The sequence below is a fragment of the Rhyacophila brunnea genome, unplaced genomic scaffold, assembly GCF_057557595.1.
Source record: "Rhyacophila brunnea isolate RB1 unplaced genomic scaffold, BYU_Rbru_1.0 scaffold_16, whole genome shotgun sequence".
Lineage (NCBI taxonomy): Eukaryota > Metazoa > Arthropoda > Insecta > Trichoptera > Rhyacophilidae > Rhyacophila > Rhyacophila brunnea.
Window position 1 is genome coordinate 18,936,718 of NW_028232816.1, and position 21,710 is coordinate 18,958,427.

Genomic DNA, 21,710 nt, shown 5'->3' on the forward strand with positions numbered 1-21,710 from the left:
TTAGTTTGCAAGATTGGACCTTTTGCCAAAAAACAAGACACACAATTCAGAAATGCGTAGAAGAACGATTAACAGTAACATTGCGATATCTAGCACTTGATCGTCATTGCATATTCAATATAATATTATCGTACCTAATACGAGTGCAGGTGTGGGCCAAAATGAATAATTAGGTAATACCATTTGAAGCGCATTTTTTCTTCACAGAGTGCATCAGAATTAATCGTATGTGCCGAGAACAAGCGATATTTTATTTTCGAACAAAATCCATAGAACACGGCACATCCGATTTATTTCTCATTGTCTATGATTTTTGACAGATCGCTACAGTACATTTATTAACGTAAACGTTGGGCATACATTCATGGTGTACCTATGATTATTGATTGTCCGTTGTTTTAGAAATATACATATGCAATTCACTAGGTACCTGTCAAACTACGAATATTGTGTCAGGTACTTGACATAAAAGTAGACGGTGGTCCAACTTCGGTGATATATCGCTCCAAGTTCGAACTTGTCGAAAACGCGGTGTTTACATTTGCGTATATAAGTAGATTGAATAAGTGGTAGGTGAGAGTCGACACACGCAAAATAAGTGGCAGATACAAATATACTTACTGTTTACACTTAAGTGAATATGGTGTCATACATAAATATGACGATATTAGTGTCAAATGTAAACGTACCATAACGTTCATTTACAATTTAGTTCGTACTATATTCACTAAAAATATATATAATGGATCCTCCTCTTCACGTAGAAGTTGTTCATAAAAAGACCTCCCGACTTTCTAAAGATTCGATTAAAACGATCGTACATCAATTTCTAGGAAGTCTTGTGTCCGTTAGTCCTGGTGCAACGTTAGAAAAGAAGGATTTTGATGATTTTCCAAATGTCCGAGAACACGTAACCGCAATAACGTTTTGTGACATCAATCAGAAAACCAACAACGTGAATATCAACGCCGTGGACATGAGGTTCCACATTTACAGACTTAGCGCGATGGGCTGCGAAGTTGAAAACATGGTAGACGATAATAATGAAAACGAATTACCTGCCGCGAATCATTGGCAATTGCCCTCGGAAGAATTCTGCGGCCTCTGGGAGAACTTAATATATGACTCTACAGTCAAGGAAGACACATTAAACTTCGTCGAAACTACTATGCTATTCTGCGACCAGCGCATCGACTCGAATATTATCAATTGGAACCGGGTAATTCTTCTTCACGGACCTCCAGGGACAGGAAAAACAAGCTTGTGCAAAGCGCTCGCTCAAAAGCTGTCTATCAGACTCAATAATCGATACTCTCGAGGACAATTAGTCGAAATTAACAGTCATAGTTTGTTTTCCAAATATTTTTCTGAAAGCGGCAAACTCGTTATGAAACTATTTATGAAAATACGTGAAATAATAGAAGACCCCGATGTGTTAGTGTGCGTGCTTATCGATGAAGTAGAATCGCTCACACACGCTAGGAAGGCAGCGTTTTCTGGGATGGAACCGTCTGACTCTATTAGAGTTGTAAATGCGATATTAACACAATTGGATCAAATCCGTAAGTTTCCTAATGTGCTTATCTTGACTACTTCAAACATGACTGGAGCTATCGACCTGGCTTTTGTTGATAGAGCTGATATAAAACAATATATCGGGCCGCCTTCTCCCATAGCTATTTACCAAATTTACCATTCTTGTATAAAGGAACTAATGAGGGCAGGCATTGTCGTGCCCAAAGAAGAATTGTTTTCTTATAAAATCCTGCAAATGTGTCAGTTCGACAGGAACGAATCAACGGAGAGCAGTTTGGAGCTGTGGAACTTAGCAAATTTTAGCGTAGGTCTTAGCGGTAGAATGCTTAGAAAAATACCATTTTTAGCACATGCCCTGTTTATAAGCTCCGCGTCTATCGATCTCAGGTCATTTCTTATAGCAATGAGATCAGCTGTTAAAAAGCATTTAGCTGATAGTGATGCCTTTTCTCAGGAAATGGGTGGAATGAAAATAAAGGAAAATGGTATTGTATAAGAGCTCTGCTATTTGTGGTATCATCTAGCCATTCTAGCCAATATAATGTGTATAAAGTAATTTTTAACTATACTTAGTTACACACGGTAGACTTCCGATTATCCGGACTGAGGTGGGGAGAGGCCACACAGATAAACGAAAAACATGGATAATCCCAACTATGGTTTTTTTCTTTTTAAAATACCTACTACAATTCTAAAGCAGACAAATATTTTAGCATATAAATAATAGACTCATTATTTATTAAGAAAATCTGTGATTTTGGTTTGCAGGAATCTAGTATTAGTTCGAATTTTCCTATGCAAGGTTCATGTTTACGAAAGCTAGCGATTTTTTAAAAAATTAAATTCATGCACGGATAATCGAGAGTTTACTGTATTTTGTTATTTTTATTATTACTATCTTTCATCTTGTCAATAATTTAAAACAATGCCATGAATTTATTGATAAAACTAGAATATGGTCGATCCTGTTATAAGATGGTATCTTGGTTAAAATTGAGCTGAGTATGCCATCAATGACAATCGCATCTAGAGCAATATAAAAAAAAAAGTTAATCCAAATTCGGCCGATAAATGTGTTTTCGGAGTAAACTAGTTTTTGCAATATTATTTGAAAATATCATTACCCATGTCTTTTTCTGATGATCATAGTGAAATCTGGAGCTAACAAACCGATCGCAAAGTTTTACATAATACTTATGAATATGTAAGAATATAATGCTCTTATTCTGATGCTTTTTTTTTTTTTTACACGAATATTAAATATATATATTGATTATTTTGACAGCTATTTCTCAATTCTGCCACTATTTAATGGTGTCGCTAATCACCGAACGCCCAATTTCTGTCTCCTATGACTAAGTATCTGTATATATGCAGGTCAAACTGATTACCGTGGATGTGATATTAGGCCGCGTCCAGACACTTGTAATGTGTAACGTAATGTAACGCGAATTTATCATATGGACATAGGAACGATCATTACATATAATGCTCGTGGCAACGTTTGCGCTTATCCACCGGCTGTCGATTTTTAACACAAACACAAAGGTGCTCGAACTTAAACAGGATTCGCGTCGAGATCATGTGCCCATACAATTCGCGTTACATTATATGCGTCTGGACACTATTAAATTTGGTGATTTTATTCATAATATATGATAAACATAAAAAGTTATACCCAATGAAATAGATATAATACATACCTATATTTAAATATGTGCTTATACATCTATGTATGTTTGGTTATTTAAAAATAATTGATAATAAGTCTAACTATTTATAAATTATTTTTATAAGTAAAGTTTCTGCTCAATTATAATATTATATAAACAACTGACATCATTATTATATAGGTAGGTATAGCTGGTGTACAATAAATACAAAGAAACTGTATAAAGTGTATGTTATAATCCAGTCCTACTTTGTGTATTTATTATGTATGTACCTATTCTGTAATGAGTTTTGAACTGTCTTTAAATTGAATCTGATTTATCGTAATATCGATTTAGCTTAAAAAGTATTTAAAAAGATTTTCGTAATTTGCTGTATATTGATATTTGATTAACTCTTTAGTCTATACTTAATGTATAGACTAAAAGTTCGCCCATCAAAATACTGTAAAATCCTTAAAGATAATGTATCATTTTATTTAAAAAAAGTCATTGAAAATCACTTTTGTTAAGTGATCCTTTGCAACATTGTTGAATATTTATGTAACTACAGTCGAACTCGGTTATTATGATCTCGAACATAGCCAGATCTCGGATGTAATGAGGAAACATTCGTTGACATTTTGGTTTATGATTTTCTCCATACATTTATTCACTTATAACGAGCAACTTATCGGATATACCGAGCTAAAATACTGTTAATGTGTTGATCGTTTAAAAACATTTCGACCCTAAGCAATAAAATCGGATCGGACAGGATGCCGCCAGGGTCGGATTACGTTTATGACACTAGTTAAGTGTCTAAGTACCTACCTAATTGGTGTTTCGCTGACAATAAAAAAGTATCCACGCATATGGTTGAAAAATCCAAGGTTTGTGAAGTCCGTAGGTACCTACCAGCGTTCATTACAATAAACAACTTCTTTTGTAGTTTATGAATGCCATGCTTATTTCAGTGATTTTTACAATCGTTTTCAGATTATTTATTTTCAACTTTTTGTGTAATGCGACCGCTTGTTTAAAAATACCTATTCTCTGATATAACGAGTAACACTTATTACGAGCATATTCAGTCGGTCCCATCTTCCTCGTAATAACCAAGTTCAACTGTATTTAATTTTCAAGTGAAATTTTTGACACTATGAAATAAATAAATTTTGTAGTGTCGTTTTTTACCATACCTATCTTTAATAACTAGCGCATTGTTACTTTAATAAATTAAAATAAGTTATCCAATACAGGTTTCGGCAAAACTCGAATAACACTGCCAGATATTGTTCTCTATATTATCGTTTTCTATCTTATAATCCTCATAAATCCAGCACAACTGTTTTTTCTGGTGACAGTAAAAACTTCTCATTTTAAATATAAGTTTGTAATTTAAAAAATGAAAATATAAAACTAACTCTTTACACAAAATGACAGACGATTGATTCCTGGTGTATTTGTGGATTAGTTTTTTAAATGATTAGACATGTACTTATGTTATGATTGCAAATATCTTACACTGATAGGTATTCGATATTACTAGTATAATCTCTTTTGACTAAAACGAGTTTTATGAGTTTTACAAGATAGAATACATAACAATATCACCATTACGGTGGGCAATGCTCTCTTACAATAATTGTCACCTTGTTTGTTTAACTATCCAGTTATTTAGTTAGATATTTAGCTTAGTTTATAATTTGCGTGTACATGGTTTCTGTAGTCCTGTATATACATTTAATTACTGGTTTACGTTTTTATATCCAGCGATTTACGCCTGAAATATTCAAAATACAATTAAAATGTGTAGGCATACATGTGTTTCTATTTATATATGTTACGCCGAATGTGCGAAATTGACTATTACATGAAATGGGCTAAATTTTGCCTAAATCATGAAAAATGCAAGCCCGTTGCCTTATTCATGAATTAGACAAAATATCTGGTGAGTGCGTGAATTCGGCAGTAATTTTTCTGCCTTGTTCATGTATTGGACAAATTAGATAGTAGCGCTACGGTGGTATTTTTTGCAACTAAACTAAATCTGTGAAATGCTCGTGGATTGGTCAAAATGTACGTTTATTATCTATGGTCAAAATAGATGGTCGCGCTACGGTGGTGTTTTTTGCAACTAATCAAACTAACTAAATGTGTTAAATGTCATTGATTATAATATAAAAATATACCAATCAATAACTACAATGACGTTCATATCCATTTACTATGCGCGAAAAAACTAGAACTATAATATGATAACGGATGAATTTTATTAAAAGGTATTTTCGCGATTTGATTCGTGCTTGGGTATCGATCGTGCAGTGGTCAATTGTATGTTTTTGATAGTTTTTTGACACTTGTTAGCTAACCTCAAAATGGACATTCAGTTGAATAATTCAGAATTGCAAAACCTAACCTAATAATAATAACATTATATTATGTCCAATTATAACTAATAAAACCATCCGTATTAAATTTACTTTTTTTACTGTCATGTTGACAGTTTAAGAATTCCATGCCCTAGCGAATTCATGTACTCGGCAGAAAATTTACCTAATTCATGAATAAGGCAACAGGCTTGACTATTACATGAAATAGCCAAAATTTAGCCCATTTCATGTAATAGTCAATTTGGCGTAACATATACACATTTGCAGTGGCCCATGCCCAAGATTACACAACACCGTGATCTTTTATTTTAGCCAATTAAGAATGGTTATTGTTTGTCATTCTGCTTTTTGTTTTAAATTTTACTGTCACTTGTTTATATTTTTCGTTCTTATTGTTTATAATTTGCATATTCTGTATTTTTTGTTTTCACCCATTCAAATGTCTCGGCAAATAAAAATTATTGTCAGTTCAAGAGAAAGGGGACATTCTCGAAAAGGTGAAACCAAATTCCATCTGTAACCAAATCAATCTGTATGATTTTGTAATACAAAATAAATAATTTTTTTTCAATTTTGTAAACATAAAATCGTGACTTCAGTGTATTTTGCATTTGTGTATTTCAATGTACATATAGGACTTGACCAAATAATGAATATATTGTTTAACGGCCCACGTGCCCGTCGTAGGTCAAAATTGAGTTTTTATTGTATTTTCAAACCATGATCCTGGACACCCCTTAAACGTTGTAGATAATCTATTTGTATAATTTTGAAGCCTTATTATCCTTTATATTTATTTTAAACATTTGATGACTGCGTAAAGTATTTTTATTACATAAAATAATATTCTTTTAAACCTCTCGCTCTAATGTTTTAGAATATAGTCATATTTCGGTACATAACTGTGCAGTAGTGTTAAGATTTTTTACATTTATTAATTTTTAAACGCATTTATGAAACCATTAGTATAATTTATTACGAGATAATTTTTGTAAAATATTCACGATAAAAAATTATATTGATAATCTCTGTGATCCCAAATTTGACAAGAATTAGGCATTTTATTATTCAAAAAATCGGCAAGATTAACACATTTGAAGATGATTCTAAAGATACTTATTATAAGCTATATCTTTGACCATTCAAGTGTGATAAACATCTTATGAATAATGATTGCTTTATAATAATTATTGACCTAAGAATAAGGTAGTGATTTTTTGAAATACGCCATTTTTTTTTGTCATTCCCTAGTGCTTAAGCTACAACATACGGCCGTAGCCATAAATTGACAAACTATAATTGAGGTAGGGAGTAAAATTATGTTAACGCGCGTGTTTGAACATGTACCTAACAGAATTTTTAAAATTTTTTTTTTAAACAGTACATGTTCAAACACGCGCGTTAATATCATTTTAGTTATATTAATAGTACTATTATAGTTTGTCAATTTATGGCTACGGCCGTATGTTGTAGCTTAACCACTAGGGAATGACAAAAGAAATGGCGTATTTCAAAAAAACACTACCTTATTTTTAGGTCAATAATTATTATAAAGCAATCATTATTCATGAGATGTTTATCACACTTGAATGGTCAAAGATATAGCTTATAATAAATATCTTTAAAATCATCTTAAAATGTGTTAATCTTGCCGATTTTTGAATAATAAAATGCCTAATTCTTGTCAAATTTGGGATCACAGAGATTATCAATATAATTTTTTATCGCGAATATTTTACAAAAATTATCTCATAATAAATTATACTAATGGTTTCATAAATGCGTTTAAAAATTAATAAATGTAAAAAATCTTAACACCGCTGTACAGATATGTACCGAAATATGACTATATTCTAAAACATTAGAGCGAGAGGTTTAAAAGAATACTATTTTATGTAACAAAAATACTTTATGCAGTCATCAAATGTTTAAAATAACTATAAAGGATAATAAGGCTTCAATATTATATAAATAGATTATCTACAACGTTTAAGGAGTGTCCAGGATCATGGTTTGAAAATACAATAAAAACTCAATTTTGACCTTCGACGAGCATGTCCCCCCTTAAGGAGACTTATTATTGTTCTAACTAATGTTGCCGCTGTAAATGAGGCAACTTCCTTAACTTCTAATTTCCCCAATAATAAAACACATTTCTCACGATTGACCGTCTTTCATTTATTGATAGAAAAATAATACTATTAAGTGTTTTTAAAATTATCACTGGTCAACGACCCACAAAACATTCACTCCAGATTTTCCCAGATTTACTCTGCCCAGCATTCCGTGATGTTTGGTGGCGACTGTGTGAAGAAATAATAATAATGTGTGGATGAGATTATTACGCCCCTGAAACACAAAGTACATGAATATCAATAATCAAGGCTGTACGTACATTGTCTGTATTGTTATAACTTTGCTTTTTGTATCTTATATAAAATCATTAAATTCATTTATTTTTACAAAGTCTCCCGTGTCTTCCTCTCCCAAGACACTTCTTATTAAACTATGTTTTTCATTAAACTCGGTTAAAGCTCACTTGACAGCGTGGCAACCTCAATCTTGGGTATCTGTTGCTGAGATATTCTCAGGCGTAAACTGCTGATGCTTCATATTCAAACATAGGACCTCTTGATATGATCAATTAAGACTGAGTGTGGTGCGAGGCAGGTTGGTTTGGAAGCTCCATATTTGTGTTAGTACATACATTGGTCACGAAGTGATCCGGTGATGGAAACGTACGCAATGTAAAACTTTGTAATTTCTTAATCATGATTTTTCATTGGCTAAATATATTCATACTGTGGGTTCCTGTTAGTATTTTCATGTTAGAATAAAATATATTACATTGGATTGTTCTATTTTTTGGAAGAATAAAGTTTTTAAGTCATAATTATTTAGTATTTAAAATTACTATCTGACACTTGAAAATGTCTGCTGCAGAATCCGTACCATTTGCACCCTCTTGAATACAGAAAGGGTAATGTAATCTTTTTAGGGTAAAGAACCTCTTATAATAATAATGCAATATGGAGTCTTGTACCAATAGCTTTTTGATAAAAATCACAAATAATGTACGGATAATGCTCTACGTGAAATTCTGAACCATTTGACATAAAGTCAAAAGCAGTATAAAATTTATTTCAGCATAAAAATCAACATATTATTTTTCATTTTTTTTTTGTGAAAACGGTAGTTATTACAAATAAAAAGACAGATAAAGAGATTCATAATCAAAAACACAGCATCGATTGAAAATATACTGGTTTTTGCTTATACCATAAATCAAAAAATTCACATTATTCAAAATTTTCTTAAGAAAAGTTGAAAAAACGTGAATGTCTCATTATCTCAAAATGTGACTTTGGCTAATAACTGCCTTTTTGATGGGAGCAGTATAGATGCAAAATGACGTTCTTTATTTTGTGTCTATGTACATTTAAAAATACTATATCGTATCCCTATAGTCATTTTATGGTAGCTATGGATATGGTTGGGTTTGGGTTTTTTTTTTTTTTACTATTTTATTAAAATAGGTATTGTCCACTGGTGCCATGGCATAGTGTAATAGTGTCAGGTTGCAGTTTTAAAACATAATAATTCCCCAATACCCCCCTTCTAAAGCACAAGTTTTAATATTTCGACAGATACATACTAAAAAACACAACGACAATTATCGATGGACAAAAAAAAATCAAAGCGACATGATGCTAAAGATCATTACATTTGCTCATAATCACGTAGGAGTTGAATTGACTAATTGTTTCCGCTTAAAAGGTATATTTTTTTGACCGCCCTACTCACATGACTCATAACTATTGCGTGTAATATAATATTGATGATAACTGCTTGGTAGAAGTGCTACACCACTGGTACTGTCATATCTCATACTAAATTAGTGTAGGAGAAAACCGACTTAACACAGTATTCTTCTTTACCAAATAAGCTAGACACAATTCCTATTCATTAAATAAAATAATAATTAAGTAATTAGACCTTTGATATTTCGCAAGTCTCCTCCCCGATGATCATAAGGAAATGAGGTGGATTCACAGATGTTTGATGGATGACCAGAGAACCTTCGCATTTCTGCGGCTTGTCTGGAACCTTTCGGAAGTGCTGTGATGTGAATGGTAATCCCTCAGGATTTTGCGCGACGGGAAGAAGTTGAGTATCCAAATACGTGGCGAAAAAATGCATTATAATCTGAAATATAAGCATGAATGTAAATTATCACTTTGACTCCCAACACAGAAGACTTCTTTCAATTACGTAGTTTGTGTTTTGAATTTTAACCTTTATGCATTTAAAAGAATAAACTATTTTTTATGAAAAATGATTCTCCAAAATGCAAATGTAACTATTTTAATCCGGAAATTAAAAAGAAAATTATGCACATGAGCTAGGGCTGCTGGTAATCCTTCTGCCAAGCGTCCCATTGTAAACGAACATATACAGTAGCCTATGAAGTGGTGATGGGATCAAAACACCGTTTACCCAGGGCACCAAAGAATCACGGGCCGGCCGGCCTTGCACATGAATGATGACAATGTAAATTCTAATTCAACTTACCGCTGAGTCAGTAGGCAAAGTCTCATCCCAACTCTTCCCGTGAAGGTTTCCTCCCCCATTCCATCTGAAGTCACTCATGCAGCCGCCACTAGACAATTCTGCAAAATTTCAAACATATTTGAGAAGGCAGAAATATATAGCTCAAGGCCAATATAATATTTTATAGAATTACCATGCTTCTACATGACATGTATATCATATTTAGCAATAAGTTTTATATTTAGTTTTGAATCATTTTTTGTAAAATAAACCTTTTGTTTTTTGTTAAAACCGTTGTAATGATCTAAATCAGTGGTCCCCAAATTCAACAAGGATGTGAGCTAGTTTCAGAAATTGAAATTGTCTGGCGAGCTACTTATACATATTTCTCCTTTATATTTTTTTATCATCGTCCTTTATCGTACCATACATAATAATATTATTATATTACTTAAAATGAATTAGGAAATCGAACTTCCAATAAAACATAAAATGCATACTTTAATTATTCATTTATAAACTAAATAATTGAAAAATATCTTGAATAAGTGTGAGTAAAAGTAAAACTAATTAGAGAAAAGAATGGGATTCACTGTCCACATTTTTTTCAATTTTCGGTGAGTACCTTGTCATCCCCATCCGAATGCAATAATTATCAAGATTTACATCTGTGAGTATGTTTCTATATTTACTTTTAACCACCTTCATAGTTGAAAACGTTGATTCACATAAGTAGTTAGAACAAAACAATGCCTTCATTTTGAGCGCTATTCGAACTAAAATTGGATACTTTTCTGTTAGAACGAAAAGCCATACAGATTCTACAGTTGAGGCAACACTCATATGCGACAAATCACATTGAAATTCTATCAATTCCATATCTGATGAAGGGCCATCTTTTTGAAAAGTGTCGACGATACAGCCGCATAATATTTCATTTCGGAGTCCAATAATAAAATTTGAGAGATAAATTTATACATGATAAAGGAATAACCTACGCGAGCCAATGAAAATGCCGCTGCGAGATACCGTTTGGCGATCACTGATCTAAATACACCGATCATCAATCTCGACAATTCAGGTACCAATTGGATTGTTGTTATTGATTCATAACATATGTCATGTAGTTACTTATATATCTTTTCGGCAGAATAGCTTATGCCAGACTACACATCAGATGGGTGACCACCTGGTATGCAAACATCCAATATGGTGAGTACTCGTTGCTGGTATGATTTCTACACAACAGCTACATATTATAAGTTTTCATCAAAGCTCACCTTTTATTCTTTGAACCAGATATTCCTGATTATTTGATATCTCCATAAATGGGAGCAAAATGCCCAGAGTAGGAATGTGCTGCTTCATCTGCAACGTTTGGGCGGTCTTTTTCAATCGGTCCAAGCCAACATGGCCGATTCTAATGTCAGTCAAGCCGTGCTTCAACAGGCTGTCGTCTATTGCTTTAATTTCTTTTACAACACGATCTAAAATGGTTGTCGATATCCACTGAAAAGAGAAGTTTTTTAATGACAGTATTGACCAAAACTAACAATTTTAATTATTGTCTTATGGTAGCTGTTTACTGCTAAATACTAGCATTCTGGTGGGTTTAAAACTGGGCTGGAAAAGTTCTCGGATGTTTAAATATATTTTATTAACTTTAAAAATTTGTAGTGATATTAACGTAGAAGAAAAGATAAAATGATAGAAAATTCGATTTATAGCGATTTTTGCTAATTCGAAATCAAATTTTCAGGGTCTTTTGGATTTCGAATTATCGTGGTTCTACTGTATTGTCACTGCATCAGTGTAAATATTACAGTCTAGAGGCCCCAATAGTCCCAATAGTTCTGAGACAAATATAAGTATTGTTACCATTCTCAAATTGGCATTCCACTGGGTGAGATGTTGCGGATCGAGTTGCAGTTTGTGCCAAACTTGCGGTGAGTTTTGCAAAGATTTAGGTGAGCCTTCCTCATTTACGCCAGATGTGTGCGCCATTTCTATAAAGCAAAATATTGACAATCGAATTAAAACCTTGTAAAAAAGTATTGTCAAATACTACGGATGAATAAAGCGGAGACTACCATATTCTTTGTATTATAAGAAAGTGGCCCGGGGTTCCGGCGGCTAGCTCAGGTGTCCATCGAACCCCGGATTTACAAAAAAAAGGATATATTTATGTTTTTTAAATTAAATAAAACCACAAAGTCTTTCTTGTGCGGGTCTTAGTGTTATATATTTTAATATTTAGTTGGACAAGGTTGTTTTGTAGTCTTTTTTACAGTTTTATATATTTAGTTTTTACAATTAGAGTCGCAGGTCCGTACACATTTTTTAAGGGACGCTTACTAACTTTTTTTTCTTTTGAAATTCCCTGGACCCACGCTGACCAGTAAAATGGACTCTCGTGATTGGCCATATTCGATCGGATGATCTTTTTGATTTGGCGAATCACGAGGATCACCTCGACGGAGGCGTGCGGAAATTTTAACGTTGCGCAATGCGCGGCAAAATTTACTAGATTTGAATACTTATATTTTATATATTATATTTAGTCTTAAAATTATCTCTTTCATCTGTCATCATTTATGCTTTAAAATTTATCTTAATTACACCTCCGCCCAGAAAGTGATTTTTACGCACCGGACGAAGGCCTTTACTCATAAATAAAATATTAACGTAGTTGAGCAGGGAACCAGATCAGGTGTTTTATTCAATTGTTTACAGAGATCAGGGTTGCGGTTCGGCCCGTTTTTTATTTAATATTTACAGAAACCAACAAAAGCCTGTTGATAACAGGTATGTGTCAAAAGTATAGCGGCTAAATTAGGAACTATTGAAAAGGTAACATTTTCAGTTAGCCTTTTGACACTATAGTGGTACCACTCCACAATTAGATTCTGTGTTTACTGGCTATGGTCATAATCGCCGATACATGTTTTCATTGCGCCTACTGAATCACATCGTCTCACTCGGCGCCTCCCCCACTCTTCCTTTTTCCCTGCCTATATCAGACCTTACTCATAATGTTGTACAGTTATAATGTAAGGTGTTTTTATCTTAGTGCGGTCCTGGTAAATAAATCTCATCACAAATGTTAAATTTGCTATAAATGAACCTCCAACACGAATTGACTTCTAATCATTAGCCTTAGTAAGATTATTATCAGCTTCACGCAATAGAACGTATACCCCCATTTCCATGTGCATGGATTTACTGCTGACAGTATGTATTATCACGACCATATCCAAAAAAATGCACGTGTAAACAGGTATTATCGTGCAAATTGCAAGAATGCATGTATGGATCAACAAAGTTCAGAAGCTTCTGAATTTTCACGTGACAATAATTGGACTGGGCGATATCTGCGCCGCGCACTAGAACGATAGTGGTGAAACTTGCTGGTAAAAAAAGAACAACACCTCACAAACTCATTTTTAGGTTAACCGATTTTCACGACCTGTCAAATAGTACTATACAATGATAACATCGCGTCTCGCTTACTCTTGAAGAATGAGATTGACGAGACAGTCAGCACTTTTACGTGTAAACAGTCATTATCACGATAGTTTAAAATACGCACTATTGGTGCAAATAAATCCATGAACGTGTACAGGGCCTATAAGTCATAACAATATGCTTCATGCATTAGTATGTAATAAGTTGAATCTTTTTAAATATTTAAATAAATCAATAATATAAATTACAAAATTCATTCAATAGACTTCAACCACAGTGTGATAGACATTGAAATACTGTTTTCCTTATATTGGTTGTATTTAAAATATTTTCAGAAAATTAAAAATATATTGGTAGGTTTAAAAACAACATCATTATTTAGCGATTGAAATTAGCTGATATTTGGTGTTACTTTGTATAATGTTGTGCGGTTGGTAAAGTGTTACAGTAAAACCTCGTTAATAAGAACACGGATAATTCGAAATTCGCTGCAATTCGAAATTTTCGCAAAAAAAAAGTCCCTTGAACATTATTTTCACATAAAACTATACCGTTAATTCGAATTTCATAATTCCAAATGATTTCAGAGTCCTCGCATACAAAAATATTCAATAAATCGTAATAAAGTACTCTATTTCATGAGCCAGTCATTGAAAATTGTGACAGATTTTCTTAAAACATCATAAATTACTTATTTTAAGAAGGTAATATAAATAATCCTGACATTTTATGACTCATTAACACACACGGAACCGGAAATTTCAATTTTGTAGGCACACTGTAATTTAAGGAAAATCAAAATTACTTTTTTTTCAAAATTTAATATTTTTCCCCCATATATTTCGTAATTCGAATTTTTTTTCAATTTTCGGTCCTGTGGAATTTGTAAACGAGGTTTTACTGTAATAATGATTAACCATTAACTTCAAATCTTGAATTTAAAATTTTTATTATTTTTCAATTACCACTGTTAAGGGGAGCCAGTTGATATTGGTATTTTTTGATCATGGGTGAAACGTCATTGGCGGTTCTAGTGGAGGGGTGGTTCCAGAATACGCTCATATTTTTTGGACTATTTTCCAAGGTTTCGTACAAAGCGGCATTTTTTTCTTTCTCTTCAACGTTCCTGAAACAGAAAGTAAGAACTGAAAATCTGAGGGTTGTTAACCGGTTTATGCCTTCAACGAGTATTCTCTCTCTATGAGGCCGTGATCGACAAGCCGCACACACAAATTTCGTGAGTTATCTAGTATGACTTTAAACTCAAACTAGTCACTGTCGATTGAATTGCATAATCTAAAAAAATAAACACACAATGACATCTGTTTGAATAATTATGAAATACTAAGCCACAAATTATCAGTATTACAGCGATTGTAGTAAGAGCTTTGCTCGTCATTCAACGTGTCGTTAAAAATCTGCGGCCTGGATTAATAATAATAACTATTTAACAGTTTTCAACTTCGAAAACATACCTAGAAAAAAATGTACCGAATCTGACTTGAACCCACATCAATGATATCGTGGGCAGTGAGCTTTACTGATTACACTACTGACACAATTATTAATCATGTAGAAATTTCCATAATAATTATGTTCTTCTGTTAATTTGGTAATTTTGTACATTTTGTAATTTTAAATTAAGGTATTAACAATATTAATTGTGGGATTTTTTCTCTATGAGGTTGATCTAAATTATGTATGTTAAAAATGTTGCGTATTGTTCATTGAATACAAAACACTAATTTAATCCTTTCAACGTACATCAATTCTTTTATATTGTAGTAATTAACTGTGGCAAAATTAGATTTTTATTAACATCAGACATGTTTTAATGCTCATCGCAGGATAGACTCGATTTGTTTGGACATGTTTACATGCCCAGATTGTTTTTAGATCTCTGCTTTAAAGAAGCGTCTACCTCGGCGATCAGATTATATGGTGTTTAAGTTGATGATTTATATACCTCAAATATTTCTGCAGAGACTGCTCGTCAACTATCGAGTCGGATAAACTGTCAAACTCCAAATGATGCGGCCGGTAGTTCGTCATGGAAGGAGAACCTCTAGTGTAGACCCACGATGGTGATGATAGTGACTGGTTCATACTGTCATTGTTGGTGGAGTTTGAGAGCCAACTCTTTGCTGACAAGTTGATGCAGGGTGATACAGGCGAGCGATCTGTAGATACCGATCTTGTAGCCACCGTTGGCGATTTTATCTTGAATGTACTATCTGTAATAATATGGTCCCATATTTTTATATGAGCCAAATAGCATGTAGCTTTCAATGGACCAAATTTTATTTTAATTGTGGTGATGATGCCTAGATTCTGGAATCATTGATTCCACTTTCAAGTCCATAAAGATTGTATGTAGAGTGCAAGCACAAAACTTTTGCATTACCAATGCACTTATGTAAAGAATATTATGTAAGTACATTGGTTATGCAGGGTTAATAAAATTACTATGCAGCAATTATTTAACTTTCTGTACATTCTCAAGGGACTGAAGAAAAAAATATAAATGGTGGTATTGAAAAATTAAATAAAATTTTTATTAAAATTATGGTGCATATTTTTGGTGTGTTCATATAAAACTTTTTCAATATTATAAATTGATTTGAAGGTTTCTTCTTGTACATTATCAATGCTAGTAAATATCGTTTAGGCCCTTAATTTACCTCATAGAATCATTTTTGTTCAAATAAAACCAGGGCTTCGAACCAGAACTGAACCGAAAACTGGAAAAATCGTTATTTTTAATGGTACGAAAACCGGAACCGAACCGAAAAAAAATAATCGGTTTTTTCTGTTCGGTACATGTTAAAACATGCGCGTTAACATGATATTACTCCCCAGTTATGCTGCACTGCGACGTAACAATTGCGCCACTAGTCGACGTCTAGTTAGTCATTGACAGAAACACCAATTCGACAAGCATAATACATATTTTTCATTTGAAATATGTGTGTCAAATTTGAGTCGCAAAGAAATCATTCATGATCATGTGACGCATCTCGACATAATTTATAATGTTATTTTTAAAAATTATGGCTAAGGCCGTGCGGTGCACCATAACCATTAGTTTCGGAATGTGGCACCGGGCTATCCATACATGTTCTAAATTATGGTAAAAAATAAATTTTTAATTCAAATAAAAACATTTAGAAATTAATCACTCGAAGCTGAACCGAAAACCGTTTTCGGAACGAAAACTAGAACCGAATCGATATATATTTTTTTACTTGAACCGGAACGAAAAAAAATAACGGTTCGAATCCCTATACAAAACAAGTTAACACATAAAAATGATGTAAACAATAAAAACGAAACATGTCAACAACAAGCAATCGCAGCATTCAAGCCAAAATGGATGACAAAAATGCCCTGGCTAAAGTAAAAGATCGCTCACCAACTATGCTCTAGATTTGTTAAACACTGCAGCCATATTTGTAAAAAGAAATGCCCTTACACGTCTGCAACTTACAATTTCCACGATTGCCATGCATTTATATAAATAAATAATTAATTGAATGCGTTAAAGAAATTAAAGTTTAATTGAATTTTGAATACAGAGGTAAATTGCGGGAAATAAAAACATAAAACCGGGTATTAAATGTACCGAAATGAAACGGAACTGCAGAAACTACACACAAAAAGTGGGAAAATGTGAATTCCGGTCACATATAATTAGGGTTCCACTGTATTTGCATAGTAAGCGGTCAACCATAAATTAGACCATACAATGTTCAGTATATTATATACCTACTTATCAGGATGTTTTTATATTTTTAAAACAATGCAACAACAAGGGTGATATTGAATAAATAAAAAATTGTAAAATAAAATTGACAAAAAATGCTTTCTTACCATTGTCCTTGAATCCCAGTAGTTTTTTCTGGTTCAGAGTGATTTCGATAGGCGACATATTGAATGTATGATAAACGTAACATACGCAGTGAGTCAATGTATTTAATGCAAAAACAATTGCTAAAAAATACTCCACGTAATGCAGAGTCGTCGTATAGTATGGGCATTTGTAATTCCTGAAATAATGAATATTAATTATAGCGGGCTCATTCATAGACTATGTAGTAAAATAATTGATAGTTTATTTGATACCTGTCCTTGTGTGGAATACTCTCCACATTAATTTCGGCCAAACAGTGTGTAATAAATGTGAAGTGTTCTTCAAATGAGTCCATATGAGAACAAATTCTCGATCGCAGTAAGACACTACAAACTTTCCAAAGTAACAATCCTTCGTAGAATCCAAGCAGACCGGACCAACTAGAAATTGGATGCAGTCTGATTCCTCTCAACTGACATTGTGACATACAAGCATGAAGTTGGATCTACACCGCGAACAAACCTAAGTTAGTACTGACTTAGTTTAGCTTCGCTCACATAGCAAAGGGTCTTTTTCATAATTTTGCCTTCACCACAAATGAAGAGAACTAATCCGAGGTCGAGCGAATTCGCTGTCTCACCCGATCAGTTGCGAGTTTTAAATGTAACTAAGCTAGCTTCCACCTCCCGCACTCTGCTGCTATCTCGTCTGAATGTAGTGTTGTTTCGTCACTCGAAGGCAACGGTCATGGAAAAATTTATTGAGATTGTTTCGCAATTTCCTTGTTTATATAAAATTGTGTTAAATGACTACTGAGATATGGGAATACGCTGTGGTAGCTCATAAAGCCATTTTCTGGTGGAAATTTTAACTTATTACTGCCTTAGCATTTAGCTTGCTTCGCTGAGCTCATCTCATTTAGCTCATGACTCTTCGTTGGCAGTGGAAATCCGGCTTGACTGACTCTAATATGCCAAGTCAATAATAATAGTGGCTAAAATACTATAAAATAATAAAATACACGACAGATTAAATAAAAATATTATTTAATGGCAAAAAAATGGTGAATATCGATAAATATCGACCGATATAAAAACAAAATATATTACTTACAAATCATAAGCTATAATTGCAAATACTGCAGCATTCACTGTGCCCCACTTTAAGGCATAATTTTTTTTATGGCTTTTATACTGCAATTCTAGAGTTTTAGACATAATTGACGGTTGTTTATGGGAATTCCTGAAAAAAAAACACTGATAATTATAGTTACACTGCAGAAAGACAACGCAGATTTGTTATGTTCTAGGACAGTATTTCATGTTTCGTAAAAATATTAATTAGAGTTATCAGTGTTAACTCCTGGTGCATATGTAATTCGGTTTAATTTTGATTGGCCATCTGGAATACATTCCTTATGTACTCTATAATCATGGCTTACCGGGTGTTTTGTTTGAAATCGTGGCTGATGGCCTGTGTATATGATCGTAGCACACATAGGAATGTATTTCAGATGACCATTCAATTTATTCATCTTGGAAGTACGTGGTTCACCACTTCATTCTGAATCGAAAAAAAGGATCCATACTTGTAAGTATCAGTATCGAAAGATTTTGACAGTAATGCCTCAAATACATTATCATCACGTTATGTGCTGTCACAGTAAGCTGCCGCTACGGGTCCCAACTACCCTTGGATAACGAGGACTCCCAGTACTGGAAAGTCTTGGCGCTTCTAACTTTCATTTTAGAATGAATCCCACAGTAAGTAGGTATCTATAGTATATTTATCTCACGAATGAAAGATTTAAACGAGAAGCTAACCTGCGCGAGCGATTAGCGCAGTGGGAACAAGCATCAGTGAAATAAAAATACTTTTACCAACATTTTAAAAACTATGTTTGAAGTTAGAAAAATTTGAGGTTAAATTTATATATACTGCATAAATATTGCTAATACACATTAAACAGCTAGTTCGAGAATGTCTTCGGTTAAATCACACAGGTAACAAATTAAATTTCATCTGATTCCAAGCAACTAGTCGCAAGCACCCTACAGCTGGCAGTATGATTAAAAACCAAAATTTTGACATAAGATATTTTTAAATCATACATTTTTTGACTGATCAATCTGTTGCAACGTTGTCTAATTAAAATTGAATCACTTTCTTGCGCACAAAGCGCGTTATTTTGCTATCGGCCGCTAATTTGATTTGGCCGCAGAACTAACCGCCAAAACAAAAATGTGACAGCTCGTTCAGTCGTTTCGTTTGGTTTTGGCTTTGTAGAATGTTGCCAACTATTTTTGTAAAAATCAATTAATATTGAAACCTCTTCGGAAAAGAATTAATCACAGTCCTGTATTACCAAAAATATTGAAAACACCTCTTTTTGTATTACATACAAATGAGAGGATTTTTTTCTGCATCCATACTAATTCTTCTTCGATGGCGCTACAGCTCAAGTCGAGCCCTGGCCTCCTCCACCCCCGTCCTCCAGTCGGAACGGTCCTCCGCACGTCTTTTCCAGTTCCTGATTTTTTGCTGGTCTCGGTGGTCAACGCCTGGTCGGCCCCAAATGGACACATTGACGCCAGTAGGTGTGTTCATAGCAAAGGTTGGGAAATGCCAAACTGCCAGCAAGTCCCATCTGCTGGTCTCCCCGCGGCGACCTCCGGACAATACAGTGTAAGCTATAGCTAACAGCAGGGGGCGAAGGGCGAGTGATCGGCGCCATAAAACTGGCCTTCTGGCTATGGGTAGGAAATCCCAGACAGAAAAACCTGGTCGAGCCGACCCTCAGGGCCCTCGTGGCTCAGGCCTCGGGAGCGCTGGGCTAATCACCTTGCCTCCTAAAAACGAAACAGATTAACAAAACACCTACACATCAGCCTCGGACGACAACCGGCTCTGTAAAACGACGACCTTGCATGGAAATGGACAATGAAACAGGTAAAGTAATCCTCTCCAACAACTTGAGTATGCGCATTGGGACATATAATGTTCGCACCCTGCGTACCCCCGGAAAGGACCTGCACGCCACACGCATCATGCACACCTACGGTGTGGACATCCTAGGGCTGAGCGAAGTGTGCTGGAAAGGAGCCGGGAGAAAGTTGATTGAGGGTTACTCTATTGTCTACTCAGCTCAAGAGCAATACCATCGCCAAGGAGTGGCAGTATTGATATCAAAGAGAGCGGCCCGTTGCCTCGTGAAATGGGAACCAATCTCGGAGAGACTGATACATGCCTCCTTCAAGACGCCTGATAGCTCCTTGACCGTCTTTCAGTGCTACGCCCCCACTGAGGATGCCGACGCGCAGATAAAGGATGCTTTTCACGATTCTCTCCACGCGGCAGTCTCCGCCATCCCCCGAAGAGATTGCGTGATTGTAATGGGGGATTATAATGCGAGAGTAGGAGCAGACCCGGTGATGGGACGACACGGCCTCGGTAACCCCAACGATAATGGTGAGCGGCTCGTAGAATTCGCCACTCTGAACGAGCTCGCAATCGGAGGCACTGTTTTTCCCCACAAAGACATTCACAAATATACGTAGACGTCTCCTGATGGACGCACGAGAACGCAGATTGAACACTACTTCTTGTACAGCTTGAAGCACCGAAAGGAACTTCTCGACGTGCGTACTTACAGAGGCACCGATATCCATAGCGATCATGAGTTACTTATTGGAAACATCCGAGTAAAACTGAGTCGCCAGGCGAGGCCTCCAAAGCGCGAACGAATTGATGTTGAGAAGCTCCGACGCCGAAAAATTCGGATCGACTTTGAAACTGCTGTACGAGATAGTGTAGATCGTATCTACGAGCGGCACAAATCTGAATCCGACCTCATCGAGGCGGACTGGAGCCTCATAAAGAGTGCGATTGTGTCGTCGGCTCGTACCATCCTTGGTACCAGAAGAAGTGAGCAGCCAAAGTGGATATCTGACGAAACGTGGGTTGAAATTGGTGAACGAGCCAGGCTGAAAGCCCTGAGAGACGAGGAGACAGACCCCGACCGAACCGACGACCGCCGGACTGACTACCAGACCCAAGACAGGGTAGTCAAACGATCCGTGGGGTTGGACAAGCGCAATTTTATAAACCGGCAAATTGAAGCGGCAGAGGAGGCAGCAAGCAGAAATGACACCAGGAAACTCTTCCGAAATACCCGTGAAGTCTGCGGCAGGCGACCACCGACTCCCGGAGCCATTCGTGGTCCCAGTGGAGCAATTGAGTCTGACGCAGAATGCGTCAAGAAGA

General features: G+C 34.9%; 2 protein-coding genes across 2 annotated transcripts; one reads left to right on the forward strand and one right to left on the reverse strand.

Annotated features, from left to right (window-relative positions):
- The first annotated feature begins 697 nt into the window (after positions 1–697).
- On the forward strand, positions 698–2,568 carry pch2 (pachytene checkpoint 2 protein). Its single transcript, XM_085943818.1, has one exon. It carries the CDS (start codon positions 743–745, stop codon positions 2,030–2,032), a length of 1,290 nt encoding a protein of 429 aa, XP_085799944.1. The 5' UTR covers positions 698–742; the 3' UTR covers positions 2,033–2,568.
- Positions 2,569–7,738: 5,170 nt separating this feature from the next.
- On the reverse strand, positions 7,739–19,695 carry LOC147074490 (transmembrane protein 209). The gene is made up of 10 exons (XM_085944098.1): positions 19,559–19,695; positions 18,561–18,689; positions 17,468–17,643; positions 15,564–15,831; positions 14,563–14,723; positions 12,011–12,138; positions 11,413–11,641; positions 10,154–10,251; positions 9,578–9,787; positions 7,739–7,930 (listed from the first exon to the last, which is right to left on the reverse strand). Coding segments are annotated over exons 1-10 (1,530 nt in total). The 5' UTR covers positions 19,561–19,695; the 3' UTR covers positions 7,739–7,801.
- Positions 19,696–21,710: the final 2,015 nt, after the last annotated feature.

What these genes read in the sequence shown, in the direction of transcription:
- pch2 (XM_085943818.1), top strand. Translation starts at nt 743, where the DNA reads ATGGATCCTCCTCTTCACGTAGAAGTTGTTCATAAAAAGACCTCCCGA.
- LOC147074490 (XM_085944098.1), bottom strand. An exon ending in ACTGGGATTCAAGGACAATG is followed by an intron (nt 15,832 to 17,467) that starts GTAAGAAAGCAT and finishes ATATTATTACAG; the next exon opens with ATAGTACATTCAAGATAAAA. An exon ending in TCTGGTTCAAAGAATAAAAG is followed by an intron (nt 10,252 to 11,412) that starts GTGAGCTTTGAT and finishes GAAATTTTGCAG; the next exon opens with AATTGTCTAGTGGCGGCTGC.